The sequence below is a fragment of the Lytechinus variegatus genome, chromosome 7 (genome assembly GCF_018143015.1).
Source record: "Lytechinus variegatus isolate NC3 chromosome 7, Lvar_3.0, whole genome shotgun sequence".
Taxonomy (NCBI): domain Eukaryota; kingdom Metazoa; phylum Echinodermata; class Echinoidea; order Temnopleuroida; family Toxopneustidae; genus Lytechinus; species Lytechinus variegatus.
In genome coordinates, this window is record NC_054746.1 from 40,092,820 (window position 1) to 40,108,901 (window position 16,082).

Below are 16,082 nucleotides of genomic sequence, written 5' to 3' on the forward strand. Positions count from 1 at the left end.
TCATTTCTTTTTAATAACTTGCGTTTCTCGTTGTTAAAAGTGAAGGAGTATACTGAAAAAACATAGTTTTGTCTTTAACTTCTACTAGGATTGATACATTATCGAGAAGGGAATCATTGTTTCGTGCAAAGAAATATAAATCCCTTTTTTGATAAAAAAATAGACATTCATGTAGTCTCCACAAAGAGGAGATACAACTTATTACAATCTTTGACAAATTAATCCTAGTATTTGAAGAATAATCCAAAGTATATTCCTTGCTTTTAATTTGAGATATTCTTTGTTAGAATCCATTTAATATAATTACCTTCTAATGAAATGGACTTTTCTACTTTGTTTTCATAATCTTCACAAAATTGTTCATTACATCATCACCCCGCATCGCACGTTAGTGGGGTTTGTGGGTTTGTGTGCAGGAAAGATCAAGACTGAGCACTGTAATCTGAGATGTTTAGCTGCCTTCTCCACTGGCCCAGCAAATTACGACACGCCGGTGGAAATTTTGGAAGTGGAACTCGCAGGTGAGCCCATTTAACTCTGATTTCGAAACGTTAATGCAATAATTTACCAATAACAGAGCTAACCATGACAATACGATAGTCCGAAATAAACATTATTAAAGCATCTGCCGATGGCTATGGCCTAAGTTAACGTTAGAAAATTGAGAATATTGGTTGGTCTCTGTCTCTCCTAAGGCTAAGGCTAGCCTAGACAGCTGGCAGCCGTCTGTTTCGAGGAGTTTTTTGACATTTTTTTTATTTCTCCTCGTACACAGACGGCTCGCTATCGTGCAGCCACCATTAGGGGACTTGCAATGCAAAATCCCCCCGTCGGGGCTTTTCAATTTTTGTCTTTAATGAATAAAAATTTCGAAAATTATAGTGACCAGAGAGTGCAAATTTATATTCCCTCTTGGCATCAATTGCCAAAAAACGGAGAAAAATGAAGTTAAAAGGAACAAAAACAGTGACTTACCTCGGCTGTCGCGCAAATTCACTTCCCCGTTTTATCCGATCTTAAGTACATAAACATATGGCCATTGAGTCCCCTGTACAGATCGCGCTAGAACTTCGGTCTCTGTATTTGGTGAATGAAGCCAACGAAGTTCAGCTGAACAACCAACAAAACAGAGAACAAAGATTTTGGTCTAAGGCTAGCCCTAACACAGGGAGCGCCGGAATGGTCCGGCGCCCAGGAGCTTACCGTGTATTAGACAGCTGGCAGCCGTCAGTTTCGAGGAGTTTTTTAACATTTTATTTTTTTTAATTTCTCGCTATCTCGCTATCGTGCAGCCACCATTATTTAGGGGACTTGCAATGCAAAATCCCCCCGGCCCCGTCGGGGCTCTTCAATTTATGTCTTTATAATGAATAAAAATTTTGAAAGTTAACACTACCAAAATCAGAAAATGCAAATTAATACTCCCTCTACATGTTGCTCTTGGCATTAATTGCCAAAAACGGAGAAAAATCAAGTTAAAAGGAACAAAAACAGTGACTTACCTCGGCTGTCGCGCGAATTCACTTCCCCGTTTTATCCGATCTTAAGTAGGCCTGGCCATTGAGTCCCCTGTACAGATCGCGCTAGAGTAGAACTTCGGTCTCTGTAATCCTGTATTTGGTGAGTGAAGCCAACGGAGTTCAGCTGAACAACCAACATAGAGACCAAAGCTTTTGGTCTAACCGTGTATTTACCCATACTCACGGGACAAGGGTAGATTATGGTAAAAATATCTAGAAAGATTAATTGTGAAAAGAGAAATTATGCACTTACCACGATTATATGGATGAAGGTCTAACGAGTGGAAGAATCCTGGCATCGATTTTTTGAGGTTCCAGTCTGTGCTTCGACGTCAGGATTCTACCATTCGTTAGACCTTCTAGAGAGTAACGTAAGCTTACTCTCATACGAAGCCAGGTTTACCTTGCTTCATATTGTTCTTCTCCAACATTACCCGACACACGCATCTGTAACGTTGGCGAAGAACAATAGGAAGCAAGATGGCGGCGTAAACATCGCCATCGGGCAAGTCTCTTCCGTCTTTTCACAATATTTTTCTCATTTTTTTTGATGAATTCTTGTTCAAAAAATAACAACGAGAGTGTTGAAATATCGGACATGAAGTTTTATCCCATGTACATGATTTAGGGCTAGATCTTTTAGAAGGAAAGTAGAAATCTTGGGGGTGAAATTTTCAGGTTTTGGCTTCTGTCGTGTGGGTCAATGACCAGGAAGACCTGGCTTCGTATGAGAGTAAGCTTACGTTAGTATACCCAGTTGTTGTGTATCCGGACGGGTTGTGTGTCCGGATGATCAATTTTAGAATGTCATTTGGAAAATTTTACAAGTGAAGTTTCATCAATTTTTAGTACAAAATGTTAGGAAATATTATAACGAACAAAATAGAAAATGATTACAAGTAATGAATTCATATTTTTAGTGTAATCCACAGACAAAAAAGAAGGCTTCAAATAATTAAAGTGTCCGGACACCCGACCCCCCATCCTAAATGATTTTTACTCTCTAGAAGCCGCCTGGCTGGGGGGGGGGCCTCAACGAGTTGCCTGATATTTTTGCTGCACTGCTCACTGACTTTTTACTTTCAAGTCTTAGCAACTTTTTGAGACAATTTTTGTGTCACCCTGCCCCTGCCGGCCTGCCCTGGTACTTAGTACATGGTTCCGTAATTACGCAGTGTTATGTACCTGTAAATGTAAGTGCATGTCAGACCAAAAATTGGTAAAAAACATGATTTTGTGTACATAGTCCATGTAAATTGTGTTGTCAACCAAAAATCATAAATGTATGAACATTATGATTATTTTTAGTTTTTGCTGGTCTAAATTATTTTATGCTGTTTATGATGTTAGAAGAGTTACCAAAAAAAATTTCATTGAAAAAACAATGAAAAAAAGGGTAACACAACCAAAGAAATGTCATAAGAAATTGCAAAAGACAATATAATACATAAGAAATTGATCTGATATCACATATTTTTCATATAAACTTGCTAAGAATATCACAAAGTGTTTCTGTGCCAAAAATGAGAACATTTGGAGCTATATTAAGGGAGTTAGATGAAAAAGTATGATTTCGCATACTAATTCGCCTAAATTAGCATAATTTCTTAATAACAATTTGCATGAAATAGATTACGGCGATCTCGCAGACGACGGCCAAGATCTCATGGGGGGGGGGGGCTGGGAGTTAATGGTCTGTAATAATTTCCATTGAAAAAAAAAGTTAAAAACAAAAGAAGACATAACAAAGAAATAATTGGCTTTCACAATTTGTATAAAAAGTAATGAAGATGCTGTTTTAAGCTGTGCTTGCATTTTCTGGTGTAGAGAGGGTATTTACCCCCTTTGGACTGGTTCGGTCCAATTTGAGGAACTGTCTTGATACAGTTAATGATGCAAAACTGGTGGTCCTGTTCAAAGCTCTTTTGTCTTAACTTGAAGTTAGGATCAGTTTGTGTGGAAGAATTCTTTAACTCAGACACTTGCATTCTCCACAGAGGAACATTTATTTTTTCAAACCAAGGAATGATGATCATGTAATCATGAATTTTGTTGTTATTGTTATTGAAACCTTTGTTATTTATAAAAGTGGAGTAGGGGTCTGTGTCTTACTGTTTAGGCTACATGTAAATCTTTGGTTTTGCAAAATGGCCTGATTCTATTTGCTTGATTTCAATTCTTCTGAGTTGAACGAAAGAATTCATTCATGTTTTGATTAAAGTTGTTAAAATCTTTCATGAATTTTTATTATTTTATTTTAGTTCTAATCTAAATTATGCAGTACTAATAACAGTTTGAATGCACTATTGCACAAAGCATGTATGAAAAAGGTATGTATATGTACAAGCATTTACGCACAAAGGGTCTATTTGTTTGGACCATAATAGGTCCATGTTTGGACTAAGGATGGTGTGTGCAGAGGAATCTATAGGTGGTTTTGAATTGTATGGTACCTGAATATCTTCTGCACTTAAATATCTGGCTTGCAGAATCAGTGTGTCTTTATGCCTGTCTCTCAACCCCAATTTGTGGTTATATAGTTCCACATGACATAAACAGTTATTGAATCTCTTGATCATGTTGTTACATTTGCAAACTTTTATTCATTGTCATCGATCATTTTTCAGGAATTAGGGAGGGATTGTATTGAGTTGATCATCACCATGTCTGGATCAAGATTTGGTGATGCCGCCAAGGCTGCTAATGGATTTGGACTTTTAGTCAAGAGCTTTGTGGATGGTCAATGCAAAGAAGTAGGCCAGATCTGGGCTAACTCTAGTTTAAGGTCAGCTGTCCAAGGTATCCAGACCAAGACAGAAGAGAGGGTCAGTGATGCATGGATGAATTTAAACAAGGTAGGGATTTTTTAAAAGATTTTTTATTATTATTTATCTATTTCTTTTTGAAGAGACAAATTAAGTGACTGTTTTGACTTATGATGATACCTGTTTTTTACATGAAATTTTGAACATGCTATTCAAAACAAAGGTCTATATGGAAGATGGTTGGCTCTATATCTGATATTGTCCTGTGTAGTCAATATTTTTCATAGAAATTCTTGTTTGAATATTAGATGAAATTTTGTCATATCAGGATATTGAACTGTTGAAGATATTGTCTGAAATGTGTTGGAGTAAATTTTAGAATTAGTATAGCCTTGGAACCTTTGAGTCACATACAGCACATCGAAACATCTATGTTAAAACTATACAATTTTTTCCCCAAAATCTTAGCTGTCTTATTTCTTGTCTTATGCGACTGACAGTCCGACCATCTAATCCAACAATAAGTTTTAGACACATTTATGACAGTATTCTTAGTAAATAATATTTTAAAATAAATTTGAAAACTTACAATTATTCTCAACGCCCTTTTAATTTCTTGACTGCCACTCCCCAATATTTATTCTAACATATGTCTTTCAAAATTTTATTATTTTCCAAAAATCAAAGGCTGAGAAAAATGATGATTGGGGTGACTCCATTGTAACAAGTGATCCTGAAGAATGGGGTGATACCTTTGCTGAGTCAGCTTCTCAGTTTGCTGCTGAAGACTTGACAGCAGCTCATTCTTCCAGAGAAAATGATCCACAGGGAACAGCACCCTCTAGAGGTTACCATACTTTAGCAAGTACTGCTGCTGCTAGGTACCGGTATAGGGTACACAGTGACATTTCTCGCAGATACTTTAACTCCGGAGCTGTTTCAGCTGACGATATCAGGAAGACAAAAAGTTCAGGGCCAAAGATACCTCCTCGTAAGCCTGCTGCTAGACCAAGAACAAAACCAACAGTAAGTGATACAAATGTTGAATTTGGTAACCTGGCTTTGAGAGGATATTCCTTGGCACCTTGAAAGGGTTTGGCTTGTGCTAGGGTATCAGTTTATCCTTTTTTAATAACTCATTTGCAAGTCTTAGGACAATCTTATCAAAGAACCACTTGCTATGTTCAGGAATGACTTAATTTTGTATCCTTGACTTACATTACTTTCTTGCAATTATAACCAATATAATGTGTACATCTACTAACTGCATCTGGTACATTAACTGTATCATCAACATTTTTCTACAGCTCAGTGCCCAAGCTAAAGAGAGAACAGTTCCATCATCAAGAATGAGCAGAGTTCTTAATTTTGGAGGTTAGACAAGTTTTCTATGTTGATCGTTATAATGGTTTTGTGTAATGTGGATACATAAATGTTTGGATCATTAAACATGAATTGAAAATATGTTTCAGCTGACAACATCAGGAAGACAAAAAGTTTAGGGTCAAAGATACCACCTCATAAGCCTGTTGCCGCTAGACCAAGAAAATTATTCAAATCTTGAAAGAATTCTTTGTAAATGGTGATTAGAGTAATAATGATCATTATTTTACCTATTAGAATATTTCATAATAAAATACAAATTTTAGTTTCTATCTTACAAAGTTGTATTTTGATTAATTATTTATAATTTCTTTCAACATTTTCTTCTTACAAAACATCAATTTAAGATTTCTAGTAAGATATTCATTCATATTGAAATCCTGTATTCTATAACCATGTTTCTACTTCATATAACAGTAGCTCCTGTCTGACTGCTTATAATAAGAAGGTTTGAAAGCAATTTTATTTGTGTATCATTATAGGTCTAGCTGCTGGTATTGGAGTTGGAGCTCTAGCAGAAAAAGTTAAAAGAGGTCTTGGGTTAGAAGAAAGTAAGTTGTTTTTTCATTTGAAAGAAAGATTGAATACACATATTTCTAAAAAGTAAAAACTATAAAAAGAAATTCCTTGATAACAAATTTAAAGATTTTTCAACTTTGAGGTGTTGAGTGTGCCAGTATAAAAACATATGCAATTTTGATATTGTGTTATGTGTTATTAATTGTGATATTGTACTGATATTAGTAGTAATTGAGCCTAATATTACAGTTTTTCAAATGAGAATTTTATCACCTTTTCAATATGTAGTTAATGGTATGCTGTTCATCTTTCTTTTAAAGCAGAGATAAAGAGAGAAAAAAATTGAGAATTTGTGAATTATTAGTATTTATTACTGTTCAATAAATCAATTCCATGCTTTGTTATTGAAATATATTTGTAATTGATATTTCATTTTCTTCATCCCATATTAGATGGTAAGATCGACTCGAATATACTGTTGACAGAAGCTAATGCTGAGAGAATAGTAGATACACTGTGCAGAGTAAGAGGTGCTGCTCTTAAACTGGGTCAAATGCTTAGTATTCAAGGTAAGAAACCTGGAAATAAATCCTTTTTGTTTCTTCTATATGTCATGTCCAGTGATGTCCCTTTTGTTGTTGGCACCATCCCACCCCCTCTTCATGTCTAACTTGGACTCAGTGCAATATTTCACTTGCAAGACTGGTACTGATTTCCCAACTTACATAGAAAATATACATGTAAATTATTCTAAATCAACTAGTTTCGTCCTGTCCGAAACTCTGTGGTAAGGTGTCAGCTGATATTTAAACTACCGCTCAAAGTCCCTGGAGGAAACCATGGTTATATTGCATGCAACCCAGGTAAAAACACACAATTTGTATAATGTTCTGAGCCAGTGAATTTATTTGGACTTCAGAAATCATAATAAAAAAGAATTTTGTGAAAGAGTTTATCTTCCTCATTAATTTTTTTTTTCAAATGAAAATTTCAAATTTCAAATTCAAATTCTTACATCCAAACAGGAAGAACAAGCATTTTTGTATAGATAACAAAAGAAACATGAATTGGTGTACATGCATGTTCATTCCAAGTCAATATCATGTCTCATATGAATAACATTGTTTGTAAATACAATTAAATTGATAAGAACTTGATATTACTTTAATAATGGTTTTTCTTTCAGATAATACTCTTATAAGTCCTGAGCTTCAAAAAGTATTTGAGAGAGTAAGGCAGAGTGCAGACTTCATGCCTCTATGGCAAATGGAGGTAAGTCAATGTGTTTGATTATCTTTTTCTCTTTCTCTCATCTGCTTGATTTTGTAGATTTTTACATTACCCAATTTATTAAATTTATCCTTTTTCACTTTTTTAATCTTTGTAAAAAACACAACTGTATAATTCTCAAATGGAAAAGGCAAAAAGGCAATGTTTTAAAAATGGATAATCACACTTCCTATGAGGAATTAAACACTGCAGCATTGGTGAGATTATGTTAAGGGAATGTGTACTACTGAGGTGACAATGACATAGACACAAAGACAAAACATCCTTTTATATATTTTTCTTTAAACATTCATAGAAAGCATTTATAGTTATTGTTCTTGGAGATATCCTATTGTTGATGAGAAGCCATTAGTGAGCAATAGGTTTCCTTTTCATTTAGAAATATATAATGAAATCTTCTATTATGTTTAGCTGTGGTAAATGCTATATGAGTAATGATATATTGTATGTTTATCTCAGAGAGTTCTAAAGCAGGAATTAGGTGATGACTGGAGAAGTAAGGTTGCATCGTTTGAAGACAAACCTTTTGCTGCTGCGTCAATAGGTCAAGTCCATCTAGCAACAATGCATGATGGGACAGAAGTTGCTATGAAAATCCAGGTAAGATTAAAGAATATAACTTATTTAGACTGTTTAGACTGGGGTAATGGTGACGGGGGGAACTCTTTGATTTTTTATCCAGTGCTTGGTGGAACCTCAAACTAGTTGAGATAATTGGAAACACATCTATTCACAAGTCATGGAAGATATTTTGTATTTCGTTTTGCTCTTATATTCATCATTCATAAAGTCATGAATAACTTTACAAACAGCTTATGAAAGAATACACTCGTGTAAGAAGGGCCAAAGGTCAAAGTGGTTAACTTTTTATGTGTATTTTTTTTGCCTTCCAGGCATAGATGACATTTAATGTGACTTAACACAGACTGAAGTAGTGTTCAAATTCAGAAAAGGATAGGATTATGCCTGATCTAAAAGGCTATTACAAAGTCGTAAAAGAAGAATTTTTGCTCTTTATCACTTTTTAACCTGTTTAAAACCCTTTCGAATGAAAGATGAAAATACTTTATAGAGGCAGATTTTGTTCATTTTGTAAAGTTTATGAGATAATACTGACAAATTTATATACATGGACATCTATTTTTCATTTTTTATCTTATTTATGTAGTATCCTGGAGTAGCTCAAGGTATTGAGAGTGATATCAACAATCTTATGATGCTTCTTAAGATGTGGAATGTGTTACCTGAAGGTGAGATCTTACTACCACTTTTGAGAATTTAGATTAAGGAAATCATTTGTTGACATAAAGCTGACTTTGTGTAAATCAGAATAACTGTATATACTGATAATGAGGTGAAAGGAGAGATGGGGAAGGAAAGGGGATGAAAGAAGAATTCTGAGATAGGTGAAAGAGAGCATGAAGGGGGATTGAATAAAAGAAAGGGGAGAGTAGAAGAGAGAGGATGGGGAGAGGGAGAGAAGAGAAGAGGAAAGAAGGAATGGAAGGGGGGGGATAAGGGGGTGAGTGATTTGAAAATAGTATATAGTCAATAAACAAAAGTTGATGTAAAGGAAATTCAGACATGTATATTACTAATTATTAAGAACTTTAGTTGTTTATTGTCTTGTCATTCACAGGTTTATATGCTGAGAGTGCAATAGAAGTTGCCAAGAAGGAGCTAGGATGGGAAGTAGATTATATCAGAGAAGCCGAGTGCTGTGAGAAATTCAGGTGAGAAGAAAATGACTATATGGTAATAATCATAGGTGTTGCCCCCTGCAGTTATAGGTCAACTTCCAGGATATTGGAAATATATGTTATGTTTCTGATACATGATCAGTGACCTTGTAAGTTTAATTATTAAACAAATACAGTTACATTAATTTATTGAATTAATTGAACTTTTATTGAATGAATTGAATTTTTATTGAATTAATCGTACATTTTATACACTCAAATTAATTCACATTTTTTTTCAAAAACCCAACATTGTCTGTATGGAAATGATGCTACAAATTTCAGTGTACTGTCTTGTTTATGAATGATATTTTAACTTATAAGGATTTGGCATTTTAACTTTTTAAGATGACAATTGAAAAAAGATTGACCTCTTCATGTAAAATGGATACCAATTATGACAATTATGTCATTCCCTCAAATGAAAGATTTCATGTGATTCTCAAACTATTCTGATGTGTTTGTAAAAGGCTAAAATGCATTCATAAGATTGATTTACGATGTCAACCATATGATTTATTTTTGCTACTTTATATAGGAAACTGATAGAAGGAGATCCAATCTTTATGGTTCCAAAGGTTATTCCTGAACTTTCAACAAAAGAGGTCATTACAACAGAATTAGTAGATGGAATATCATTAGAGAAAGCTGAAGATTTGAGTCAAGAGCGGAGGAATGAGGTGAGAAAATGTCTTTGAATGGAATGTTTCCTTGTTTTGTTCTTAATGACTATATGACTTGTACTGTTAAATACAATAAGATTTTATTTTTGTTTCCTTGCTTTCTTTCAATAATCAGATCATATGTGAGAATGGAATAGTTGGAAATCGTCAAACATGTATTTAAGTTTGAGTTACTGTTTAATCATCCCCGAAGGTCTATTGATGGTATAACCTTTTTTTTAATTATTGAGTGAATTGTAAACTCTGTTCAATGTGAAATTGTGTTGTAGAGAGTAATAAACCTTTGCACAGATTTTAAGTTTCTTAAAATTTATCCAGCAATTGATACTTTATTCATGTTTTGGGTATTAATATTGCTTAGTTCCATTAGTATTATTGATATTATAACGAGCTGATAGTTTAATATAAAAATACATCATTAATACCATCATCATCAGCTTTAACGTCATTATTATCATCTTCATCAATAATATTGAATATCATTATCATGATCAACATTAAATCATCGTCACCATCTTCATCATTATTATCATCATCATCGTCATCTTAATGAACTGATCAAGATAGAACCTCTTTGGGAGAAAATCTATTAATGATGAAGTTTTTCAGGATGAGTCTCCTAAAATGCATTGTGTTTTTACTAGCAAACATATTCCATGGTTGCCTACATTACAAGTATTTGTATTCAGCTTCCAGTGTATTTCAATACAGTTCAGTCATTTCAGTGTATATGTACATCAGTATGAAAATTTAAAATGGTTGTTCTGTCTCTCTCACCTTCAGATGTGTGTTCATATTTTGAGGTTGTGTTTGATTGAACTGTTTGAGTGGAGATTTATGCAGACTGATCCTAACTGGTCAAACTTCCTCTTCAATGAAGATACAGGAAAGGTAAAAACAAGCAAAAAACTTTAATTAAAATAGGTTCTGTGGAATATTTGGATATGCAATAGTAAAAGAATTGAGGCATTTTGATTACAGCCCTCTTCTAATCCTCTTTTATAGTATAAAAGTAACACAATTTGTGAAAAAAATTATACTAGACATGACTGTGTGAATGATATTTGAAAGTAAATAATATTTTAACCATTCATTTTAAGAAATTATTTTATTCGATTTTCACTAGAGAAGTATTTGTAAGGATATGCATGCTTGTCTTTAATATATTTTTTATTAAATTAAGCATGAGTATTATGTAGATATACTTTAATTCTGATATACTTCCATGAAAGTGATTAGCGTTGGGGCAACAGAGTGCTCAAAATAATTAAAATGTTGGAGGAGAGAGAAGAAAAAAAGGTGTCTGCCATTACACTAGCCAATGGCATTGCCTTCCCTTTGACACAGCTAAAGTTGCTCTTACTGACATAGAACTTAGATTTGGATGTTTCATGAAAGGACTTGTCAGACAGTTTGTCAGACAAAGTCTGTTGTATCTGACTGTTACCATAGTGACAGTGCGTCCCAGCTTAATTTAATTTAAGGGAAGATCCTTGTCGGAGAAAATATTAATGAAATGCTCCCACTTGATGGATTATCTAGTCATGTAAACAGATATCGTCTAAACATGAGGTATGAGGTTTTGTAGCCATTTTGACGGTTAATGATTTTGTTAAATTGTTTTGTAGATAACTCTGCTGGATTTTGGTGCATCAAGATACTATGACAAATCATTTGTGGATACTTACATGAAGGTCAGTGAATTGTATAATCTATTTGTTTGATCTATTCAGAAGTGCTGTTTAACCATTTTACCCATATTGTTAGCTGAAGAATTTTATTTACATTCATTATATCAGACGTTTATCCCAACTGTTAATCTAACAACCCTTATTGTTGGAAAAATAGATCCAAATGTTATTGCATTATTCATGTACTTGTATTAGCCATTGGATCATGGCATGCCAGCACACAATGTATGTACTTTCTCCACTCCCTGGGGAGCATTCCAACAAGAGTTCTAAGACTCAATTGCTAGACATACTATATAGGCTTTCGCATCCTCTCAGGTACCCATTTAGCTCCTGGGTGGAGAGTGGCTAAGTGAGGATTGATGCCTTGCCAAAGGACGCTAGACCATGGTTGGATTCAAACACGTGACCCTCTGAACATAGTAAGAGTGATCACCACTACACCACAGTGCTTCAACTTAAAATTATTTGAGATGAAGAAGATGCTTTATTTAAAAAAAAATCATGATGTTCTGTATTTAATATGCATACATGAAGTGAAAATTCTATTGCTTAAAAATTAATCAGGTTTTAAAGATGTTATGATACACCTTTAGAAGTTATTTGGAGATAACATTTTTGTTATTACTTTATTGATCAGGTGATCCATGGTGCAGCATGTGGGGATAGAGAAGAGGTGTTGGTAAATTCACAAAAGCTTCAATTCTTGACTGGTTATGAATCCAAGGTGAGTCTATCAATAAATATTTTATTATATTAAAAAGAGATTTACTTCCACTAGTAAAAACATTTGTATTGAAGATTTACACAACAATATCAAAATTTTAACAAGTTATGTTTATTGATCAAAAGAGATAATGAAGTCTAAGCAAATTAATCATGAATTTTGATAAACATCACAAAATGTGAAATTATTAACTTAAAATTTGTATTTGTAAGCTTGCTCATTATTCAGCTACTCAGAGCCTTTTATAATGTAAAGCATTGTTAGCATGATGGTTACGGAGGGGCAAATAATTTTTGTATAAAATTGAGCCTACTTTCATTTCCCTTAACAATAACATCTAAAACGTTCTGCCAACATCATATTGTCAATAATTGACTCTCTTATCTGTCTCATACCATTTCCCAGGCTATGGAGAATGCCCATGTAGATGCAGTCATGATCCTTGGTGAGCCATTCAGATCTTCAGAGCCGTTTGATTTCTCCACTCAGGATACAACTAAGCGTATTCATGATCTAGTCCCTGTTATGCTTCGAGGTAGATTGACTCCACCTCCTGAAGAAAGCTACTCACTACATCGAAAGATGGCTGGTTCTTTCCTACTCTGTACCAAACTTAGAGCTAAGATTTCTTGTAAAGACTTGTTTGATGACATCTATAGCAGATACCAGTTTGATAAGGAATGAATGTTTCTGGAATACCAAGAGTGGAAATGTTCAATATAATCTACAAGGAATATATGCAAGTCAACAAAAACTTCATGAATAAGGAAGTTTCTAATACCAAGTAGCACAGGAAGTGCTAGAACTTCTCTGATGATGGTAAATATTGATTAAAAAGAATCTCTGACTCAAGCTCACTAGTCCAGCACTTTATAAAGGAGTCCCAAACCCATCTCATTATTGTGAGAAGTTTCAATGTCAGATGCAGTCCAATAGGATGTGATATTTACTTTTCCCGCAATACTTTGACAGTGAATCAAACTCAAATAAAAGTTGAGAATAGTTTCATTGGAAATAATGAGTGTTTCTTGAATCCTTGTTTTGAACTCTAAAAACAACTGCAGGAACTACATTGAGCTCTTTTGTAGGATAGATTTCAATTTCCCTCTTTTTTTTTCAGTCTTATCTTGGGTTCGCGATCCAGCATTTTATGTGGTACTTATTTATTTTTCCTAACTCAAATGTATTTTCATTTAAGGGTAGCAAGTGTAAGTTGCATTCTTGCCAGGAGGCATTGATGAGATGGGACTTGAATCATTACTCTTTTGATAGGTAATCTGGCAGTGACTTCTCCGGGAGAAGTCATTGACTACGTTTTCCCTGTTACAAAGACTGTCAATTTGTAATGGAAATTGTTGTCATGAATAGTAACTGCAATGGAAAAATTTTCATTTCAGCTTTTGAAGAATTTAACAATAGTTGGTAGATACAATTGATGACAAATTTAATTACTGATTAGTTTTCTGTAAAACAGGGCTGGGGTAAAGGCAAACATTGTAGAATCATTCTTGTATGGTATATATATATCAGTTTAATGAAGTATGAAGTCACTATTTATTCAGTAGATGACTTTAATGTTCAGTATTATTTAGCTCATACCAAAAACACTTGTGACCATTCAGTCTGATATTGATACAGGTTTTACTTGGTTTGTGTAATTTGTAATAGGTCAAATCAAAATTTGAAAGAATGATAAAAATGAGAAAGAATACTTAATATGTAATTACATATACATGTATGTATATCCCTGTATTTTATTGGTTTTTTTTAATATTTTGATACCTGTATATTAACGTATGAAGACTGAATATTTTAGGTCACTAAATTTCATTAATTGTAAAAAAAAAAATTTCAAGTTGATAATGTGTACCAGAATGCTATACAGGTGTAGCATTTGAGAATTGTATACCTTCACTGTGGTGCTTTAGTGCTCACATAATTGAGGTAAATAGAGAAAAATCTATCTTTTCATTATAATGTGAACAAGTGTGTGATTTAAAAGTGTACCTTGGTCGTAATCTGATGAAACAATCATTAACAGTTTCTAGTAGAAGTTAATATCATTATCAAGTGTATATAATAATAATAATAAAAAACATATGTATGAATGCAGATGGTATGGTTTGGATTCATATCCCTGTCAGCATGGTCATTTACTTTGGACCTAGTATAGTGGGTCAACATATTTTAAATGAATCAAGATCTTTAGGAAATACCTTCTGTGATCTTCTCTGTCATCTGCTGGAGAGAGATTAATTAATGGATGTTTGAAAACTATATACAGTTCTGCTAAAAAGTTAGGGACCCTACCACAAAATGGACTTCTTCATGCCGAGTATTGTATGTAGATAACAACACAGTGAGAAACAAACTTTATTGAATGTAATTCACAGTTCATTATCTAAGACATGGGCAGAACTCGAACACTTTTAAATATGTTCATTTTCTAGTGGGTCTCACTAACTTTTGAGCATCACTGTTATGTTAAGCTATGCACTATCAATATGGAATGATATATGAAAATAAGTTTTCAGGGTTATGGAAAGAAGTTGCATGTCTGATATGATGTTAATTTATCTTTCTGCATAATTGTCTATTCCTGTTTTTCACTTACATGTAAATTCTGTTTTTCTAGGCCTAGTTTGGTTACCTCACTTTTTAGACTAAAAGGTATTTTTCTTGGCATTTGTATTGAGCATAATTATTGAGGCCACAAGGTAACTTTGTTCATATTGATGTAGATTTCATCACATATATAATATAAAGTCAATATAGGCAAATTTGAAGTAAATGGTGTTTTTGTTTGAATACTTCATGCTAGAAAGCTTTTTTGCAATGTTTTAGACTAGAGGTCATAGAGTCATAATGTATCTATGAACATAATGCAGGATTATACTGGATTGAAAACATCAAGGACAGAAAATTATTTAGGAATTGTGATTCATCAGATTATGCTCACAATGAGGAGGGAAAATATGAATTGGATGTTTAACATCAAGTCAATAAAAAAAAAGGATTTCTGAACAGAAAAACCATGCAATTTCATGCAATTTCAAGTCACAAGGTTCATATTGATGTAGATGACATTACCTCATACTGGGTTGATCATGTACTGAAATTTGTTCAGAATTTGTGACTTGTCTTATTCTATTTTTGTGAAAATTCAATATACTTGATTTTATGAATTAAATAAATTGTTTTCATTTTTTAAATGTTATGTTAAAATAAACATGTCAATTTATCAGAGATAATGCAATATCAATACGTAAAGAACTGTAAATGTAAAGAATCTTCCATTTATAAGTTATGTAATGCAGATAATGTTTGTTGAAAAGAGGTGAATAAACAGTGTTCCTCCAATGAATTAACTTCTTAATGTTAATAATAAGGCTTTTATTTGTCATATGTCAAATATTATATTCTGTATTATAGAAATATGCATTCCTATAAACCTTTTCCTACCAATAATTACTTTTATTGCACTCAACATATACTTTCTTCATCCCAAAATATTACCACAGCTTAAAGGGATGGTCCGGGCTGAAAATATTTACGGTATATCTTAATACATAGAGTACAATTCACTGAGCTAAATGCTGAAAATTCATCAAAATCAGATAACAAAATAATAAAGTAATTGAAGTTTAGCAATATTTTGTGAAAACAGTCGTCATGAACATTCATTAGGTGGGCTGATGTCACATCCCACTTTCCGTTTTCTCATGTTATTACATAAAGTCATAATTTTTTCATTATTTCATATTT

At 33.4% G+C, this 16,082-nt stretch overlaps 1 protein-coding gene across 1 annotated transcript; it reads left to right on the forward strand.

The window, feature by feature from the left end:
- Nucleotides 1–35: 35 nt before the first annotated feature.
- Nucleotides 36–15,685, forward strand: LOC121419283 (atypical kinase COQ8B, mitochondrial-like). The gene is made up of 15 exons (XM_041613675.1): nt 36–521; nt 4,148–4,375; nt 4,973–5,311; nt 5,593–5,659; nt 6,151–6,219; nt 6,640–6,756; nt 7,374–7,459; nt 7,937–8,077; nt 8,646–8,727; nt 9,117–9,210; nt 9,755–9,896; nt 10,683–10,790; nt 11,528–11,593; nt 12,231–12,317; nt 12,723–15,685. The coding sequence occupies exons 2-15, from the start codon at nt 4,184–4,186 to the stop codon at nt 12,999–13,001; spliced, it is 1,869 nt and encodes a 622-aa protein (XP_041469609.1). The 5' UTR covers nt 36–521; nt 4,148–4,183; the 3' UTR covers nt 13,002–15,685.
- The last annotated feature ends 397 nt before the right edge of the window (nt 15,686–16,082 follow it).

Bases quoted from the DNA above. Each gene is read 5' to 3' on its own strand.
- LOC121419283 (XM_041613675.1), top strand. From the start codon at position 4,184: ATGTCTGGATCAAGATTTGGTGATGCCGCCAAGGCTGCTAATGGATTT. The intron at 8,728-9,116 runs GTGAGATCTTAC...TGTCATTCACAG, and splicing joins GTGGAATGTGTTACCTGAAG to GTTTATATGCTGAGAGTGCA. The intron at 11,594-12,230 runs GTCAGTGAATTG...TTTATTGATCAG, and splicing joins TTGTGGATACTTACATGAAG to GTGATCCATGGTGCAGCATG.